Source organism: Nicotiana attenuata, unplaced genomic scaffold (assembly GCF_001879085.1).
Source record: "Nicotiana attenuata strain UT unplaced genomic scaffold, NIATTr2, whole genome shotgun sequence".
Lineage (NCBI taxonomy): Eukaryota > Viridiplantae > Streptophyta > Magnoliopsida > Solanales > Solanaceae > Nicotiana > Nicotiana attenuata.
The window spans coordinates 930,149-937,095 of NW_017670304.1; the positions used below are offsets into that span (position 1 = coordinate 930,149).

A 6,947-nucleotide genomic window follows, 5' to 3' on the forward strand; every position below is an offset into this window, starting at 1 on the left:
CCCCAATGATCATATGAACAATGTGTTGAGGGTTTCCCGTTCCGTTCCTCCTGTTTGCTTCTCTTTCCTCCCGCGCGGGAATTTTCCGAACTTCCTGTTGGTTTTCTTGGCGTGTACTTTCGTTAGTGTGGGAGCTTATACCGACGTGTTGGGCGTTGCCTGAGCTTACATCCATGGGGATTGAATCTGGTGCGCCCTCAGGGTTTCGCAGTGGTACACCGGCGCCTGAAACAGCTACACCATTCTCTCCATGGTCCTCAGGATCAGATTTTTCATATGCATTCACTGAGTTAGACATTTTGACCTGAAATCAAAGATTCTTGGACAAGAAAAAGTGTGAAGAATAACTTGTGTTTCCAATCAACCAGCATGAAAACAATCACTATTATTTTTAGCCCCACAGTGGGCGCCAAACTGTTTACCTTGAAAATGGTAATTACAATTAAATTTGAGTTTGTGGTTCTACAAATACGTGATTTATTTTAATGCTAATTGCTAGGTGATAGATGTTAAGTGTGAGCTAGAAAAGTAAAATAAGAGCGAGAGGCAGTGTTGTTATTCAAATCGAACAGCGGTGAATCGCGACCTCGAGCCGGACTAGGCTGGGCCTCGAGGTCGAGTTAAAGCGTCCGATTAGGGACGGTCGATTAGTTCTTAGAGCCCTGATGGTGGCTCTTTATGATCAGTGATGAGTAATAAATGAAGAACAATCAATAGAACACAATAAATGTAAGTAATAAAATCAAAGGAAAGAAAGTGGAGAGTGTTTAAGTTAGGGAGCAGAGAGTGTTCTTGTTCTTGTATTCAATATCATGTCTTTTACAAAATGATAAGGGTCCCCTTTATATAGGAGGGGGAATCCCAACATGGTACATGTATAATTATTAAAGAGAAACGTAGCTGGTACATCTATTTACTAGTCTAGTACAAACTAGTACTATTCTTGCAGGTATTGTCAGCTTTAGTCATTGACTTGGGAACTTCCCGCTTGTCCATGGTAGCCACCAATTTGTGCTGCCCCGAGGTCGAGCATAGGGAACCCTCGGGGTTGAACCTCAAACTGTGCCTCGAGGCTTCTGGAGGCGAGCTTGGAATGTCATAACGGTCATAAAATCGAGCTCTCCGATTTTAGCCGTATACAAGTGAGTTTATTCCTTGACGCGAATCTTCTGCTCCTCGTGGTGGGCCTTCGGGCCTGCAAAATCGGGGGCACATGATTTTATCGTATACAGATAGTCCCCACATTTCTTAGAGTAAAATCATAAGAAACGATTTGAACCTCGAATTTCCGGAGTCCCTAATGATGATGTCATTCTCGTGATGTAGGCGCTTGAAGTGACCAAAATGTCCCGCCGGATCGCTTCCCCAAAACATTAAATTCTTCTCCAGTGATGGTCGGCCACTAGTGTCGTTGAACCGTCGCCGCTTACCTATAAATATTGGGCTCCTTTATCGAATTAAGAACTTACTTCTTCCTTGCACTCTCTCCGATCCCTCCTTCTCTTTATCTTTTTCTTTCATAACCTGCTTCCACCGTCCATTTAGTACCGGAAAAAGCCTAGCCCCACCACCTTCCGCTTCTCTTAACTTAAAATCATGGCAAAAACCTCTAAAATGGTTCCTCAAAAAGAAAAGGCTTCTACCTCTTCCTCCCATCCGGTCGGTGACAAAGCGTCGGCCCTTCAGGAGATCGTTCCCATCGCCTGCGTCATAATGAAATATTTCAATGTAGAAAACCCCCTGCAGTTCCCGATCGATGTGATCGTGCATCGAGGTATATCAGTTTGATAACGAAGAAACACCTGGAGGTTGTGAGAAAGTGTTGTGGCTGGGGGAATGAGGTCGTGGTACAGATCCCAACCCTCGAGGAGAATGTCACCACCTATGTGGAGGGGTTCTTAAGTGTTTACACTTACCTCTTCACACTGGGTACTCTTGATCCATTCATGATTGACTCCTGCAAAAGATATCAAGTCACCCTCAGCCAGGTTCATCCCTCCTTTTGGCGCATAGTGATCATGCTCCGTTATTTCTCTAGCAAGGCCAGGGGACTTGAGATTACCCTAAATCACCTCATCCGATTGTATTGGCTGAGGACTGATCAAACTCCAACGCCTATCGTGTTTAGCCTTCTTTGACAGCAATGATGAGGCCAAAGACCAAGGCTGGATGAGCCGGTTCATCCGAGTGAGGACCTCAAACATCATCCCCTCAAACAAAATGCCGTTCCCGGAGAATTAGAATCCCGAGCGTAAGTGAATTCTTTCCCTCAGTGCCTTCTTACATCATGTTTTGGCATTGTGTAACGCTTTTACCCTTTTCGCAACCGAAGCGTGGTTGCCCCATGCGATCCCTGACCTCGAGGGTTGGGTCCGGAAGTTAGCCGCGACCTCCTCGTATGATGAGCGTAAATGGCGTGACTTATCGAGGGGAAAATGGGAGGCCAAAAATCATGGTGAGTATTTTGATGCTTCCCTCCTTTAGCAAAGTCATTTGTTTGCTCATACTCAATTTTTGGTTTAGGCAGGCCTCAGAGATTTTTTTGAGATGAGGCCGTCCCCTCCTGGGGAAAATACCGAGTCCCTGGTTCCCTAATCGAGCAAAGGTAACAAGAGGAAAAGGGCTTCGAAGCCTGAATACTCCCAAGACAAGAAAGCCCCTGCTCAAAGGCTAAGGAAGAAACTTATCCATGTGGACGTAGATTCGGCCTACCAAATTCTGGATGATGAAGAAGATGAGGGCGAAAAATCGACGTTGGTGACCCGGACTAGGAAACCGGTTGAGGTCGCCAAGCCCTCCGAGCTGGAGACCTTGCCTCGTGGTGAGGAAACTCCGAAGAAAGATTCGGGTAAAGCCCCCGAATCCCCTGAGATCGAGATTATTCCGCCGCCTTCAACAAGTACACCAAAGGGGCAAGTGCTGAGAACATCGACCCTAATCAGAGCTCCCCGAGTGAGGAGCGCGGGGCCATGAGAATAGGTCACTCCCCTTCTCTACCATCTTATTCTGATTAGGCAATAAAGGACGCTCGAGCTCTGCGAATGCCCAACCCGAGCAAGGTCCTCGAAGAAGATCCCTTTTAGGATTGTTTTACTAGGGTCGAGGATGCCGCCGACCTCAATAACGTATCTACCCTCTTTGAAGAGGCTCATCGTCTCTTCTCTCGGGTAAGCACTAACTATTATTATTGTAGAATTTTTTGTTTTCTTCTCCTTCTGCTTTAACTGATATCTCTTTTTCTTTTGTAGGCCATCACTAAGTTTAAAGCCGACCTGAGCCAATAAGAGGCCGAGCACAAGAAATCTTCAGATGAAGAGAAGGCTCTGAGGCTCCTTTATAGCTAAAGGAGGAGGAGCTCAAGGACCTTCGGGCAGATTTTTCCAATGCTCATAAAAACAATGCCGAGCTAGTCAAGCAAGTAACCGTGATTTTGAAAGAGTATAGTCAACTCGACCTTACTGTGGAGGCTAACACTTCAATGTCTCAGTTGCAGTGAAAATTGGAGATTATCGGGCAGCTTCGGGGCGAGGTCAATCGGGATATAGCCGTCTGCAACCGATGGAAGGAGAATATGGATCGACTTTCTGCTGATAAAGAGGCTGCTCTAGCACAACTGGCCTCAGCTGAGACCCAGCTACGAAGTGCTAAAGTGAAAAATCTAGCCCAAGCCAAGAAGATCGAGGAGCTTGAGGCAAAACTCGCTGAAGTCGGGGCTGAGGTTGCTGAGGCCAAGGCCGAAGTTGAGAAGACGAAGGCCATGGCTGATAAAACCATCACCGTATACTTAAGGGATGCCGAAGTAGTTCAAGCAGAGCTAAGGGAGGCCTCCGACCGGGAGAAACGGGTCAGTGATTTGGCCAAGTGTAAATCCTGGAAGGAGACCCTCGAAGAGATCCACACTCGAGGTTTCGACCTCACCAATGAGATAGACCAAGCAAAAGCACTTGAGGGCGATTCCAAGTTTGTCGTTTGTTTCGATGATGAAGATTCTGTTAGTGGCACTTAGGGCCAGAGAGATGAGGATGGAATCCCCAAGGAGGAGGTTTCCGAGGATGCAGCTCCCAAAGTAGATTAGGCTCTTAGGGTTTTATTTTTGTTTCTTTGTTTTTGGGTAAGGCCCCTTGTGGGTATTTTAAATACCCTTTATAAATATAAAGAATTCTCTTTGCTTCATCTCTTATGTGTATTGAATTATGCTTTGTCTTTATTTTGTGAATTTTTATGATGTTATGACTTCAATGATCAAATGAGCACTAGCTCAGACTCAGAATGGAACAAACCCTTAGGTTTTTTAGTGATCAATGTGTTATACCCCACGTTTTCATACATGACAGTACGTCGTAAGCCATTGATGTAAGCTCGAAAATGAGATTATATTTGGAAGCAAATAAAGTAAGTAAATAATGTTACCTTGGAGTTTAGATATATTTAAGATCATGAATAACGAGTACCAAGAGGGTTGGAAAGCTTATAAGCTAAACCAATTGAAGAAAATAAGTTTCGTCGAAAGTCGACAAATTTGGAATGTTATAACATGTACTTTGGGGTGAGACTAGAGTTCTTAACATGATAAGGAGGTTATAATATGAGTTAATTTAGTCGTATGATAGTCATTTTCAACGTTTTGAAGGCAAGCAAATTGTGGAACAAGAGTTGGCAAAGGTCATCACAAGTTACATTCATAATTTCTCTGAAAATTAGGTCAAATGTAGATGAGCTTTTCTCCAAACATACTTGGAATTATGGGGTGATCTACCTACCAAATTGAAGATATACGAGTCTAGTTTCTAATGAATAAAACCGTTTGTCGATACGACATCGGAGTAGATAGATATTCATGTTTTCGCGAGACTGCGCAAGCAGCTCCCAATGGGACCCACTTAGGCGGTGGTTGACCTACTTCAATTTATAAACGATTTGGACGCCTATTTTTGCTCATTTTTCAACTAAACTTCATCTCCAAACTTCTCCTAACCCTCCTAAACATATACCACAAGGGTTTGAAGTGATTCCAAAGTGATTACACCATGTTTCAACATCAAAACTTAGTTCTAGAGAAGAACAACACCTCTTTGAGGTTGTGTTGTCATTGAGGATTGTTGTGGGATGTGTTTTGCTGAAATTCCAAGTTGTTGCTACTGGCTAAGGTGGGTATAACAGCCTACTAATTGTGCTTAAGCTTGATTGTATGTTGGGTAAGTTGTTGGGATGATAAACTACAAGATAGTACTTGGATTAGCTTAAGTCACTTCTATGGTGTTGTATTGCTATTGTGGGTTGTTGTGAGCTGAATATAACTTGGATTTCGACTTGAAGTTACTGTAGGAGGTGTGTGTATTGTGTTCTTGCATGTGCTTAAGGTTATCTTGATGTTGATTAAGTTAAATGGATGGAGTAGACATGAACTAGTGAATAAAGTTACTAATTGAAGATAGTTGGAGTTGAGGATTGTTTCCTTTGTTATAAATATATGGTATAAAGATGGAATCATTGATAAATGACTTAATTATCATGTTAATGATACTGTTAAATTAATGTAAGAAGTCTATAAGGGGTGATATGGGTTATACGGATTCCAATCAGAGCTTGCCGTTCGTCGTGAAGTAGTTGTGACTTGTTGTTGTTATATGGTGTCTTGTCATTGATATTTATAGTTTTTTGTACTTCCCTGGCTGTTGTTGTTGGGTATTGGAGGAGGCCCTTGTTACAAGGGAGATGCTTCCCGAATTTACGTAAACGAGCTACTAGCTTAAGTTACAGACTTAGCCTTTGCTCAACACTGATTTTGAATCTCCTTATACTATCATAGATTGAGTTAACTTGTTTGAAGAGTTGCTTGGAAGGGATTAAGGACTCAACGTGTTTAAGGTATGTTAAGGCACTTTCTTCTTTCTTTTGTCATGATCTAAAGTGAAATGAATACGCTACTTCATAACGGATCTACTCCTAGTAACTAAGGTTGTCCATATTGTTCTTTCCTTATAAAATTATTCTAAGCAAGTGTGTATGATCCTTGAATCCAACTAAGGTTCATATTCAGGGTATGGATGTCCATAATGTTCTTAAGTCACTCCAAAAGGTTTAGAAGGTGATTCCATGAGTCTAGCATGCATTATATATAGTATCTATTTTACTCTACCGAGCCGCGCTATAGTCGGCCGGGTACGGCACCTATTGTGCAACCACTGATCAGTTTGGTTTACCGAGCTCCACGTGGCCGGGTACGATTCTACCGAGCCTTATCATGGTCGGGTACGTTTTTACCGAGTCCTCTTTGAGGCCGGGTACGATATGATGATGATGATGCCCAAAGAGGCGAATGTTTTTGATAAGTTTATGTATATATATATGTTTTATGCATTTCATATCAGTAGCCCCCAGAGGCACTCAGATGTTACAGGTTGTATCTCCTCTATCTCTCTTTACATTACTGTTCTTGTTTATGTTTTCCTGCCTTACATACTCGGTACTTTACTCGTACTGACGTCCCTTTTGCCTGGGGATGCTGCGTTTCATGCCCGCAGGTCCCGATTGATGGGTTAACAGTCCTCGTAGTAGGCTATCAGCTCAGAGAAGGTGTTGGTGCACTCCACTTGCTCCAGAGTTGCCTATTTGGTCAGTATGTTTCGGATATGTATTTATTGGTATGGCGGGGCCCTGTCCCGACCTTTATGATTTTATGTACTCTTAGAGGCTTGTAGTCGGATGTCAGGTGTATGGATACTTGTATGGCCTTGTCGGCCTATGTTTTGAGTTTACAAATGGTCATGTCGGCCTTATAGGCCCCTATGTCACATATATAAGTTTGTATATCATGTTGGGTCGTCAAATGTTGACTATTCCCTTATGTTTATTCGTGTTATCTCATGACGGGTTTTCTGTCTCATTTACTCATGATAGTATGATAAGAAAGATATGTTATGTTTGTACTCGATTGAGTAAGGCAC

General features: G+C 43.0%; 1 protein-coding gene across 1 annotated transcript; it reads left to right on the plus strand.

Moving 5' to 3' along the window:
- Nucleotides 1-3,571: 3,571 nt before the first annotated feature.
- On the plus strand, nucleotides 3,572-4,006 carry LOC109237518 (ATP synthase subunit b-like). The gene has a single exon (XM_019403831.1). It carries the CDS (start codon nucleotides 3,572-3,574, stop codon nucleotides 4,004-4,006), a length of 435 nt encoding a protein of 144 aa, XP_019259376.1.
- Nucleotides 4,007-6,947: the final 2,941 nt, after the last annotated feature.

Coding starts and splice junctions, on each gene's coding strand:
- LOC109237518 (XM_019403831.1), top strand. CDS start 3,572: ATGGATCGACTTTCTGCTGATAAAGAGGCTGCTCTAGCACAACTGGCC.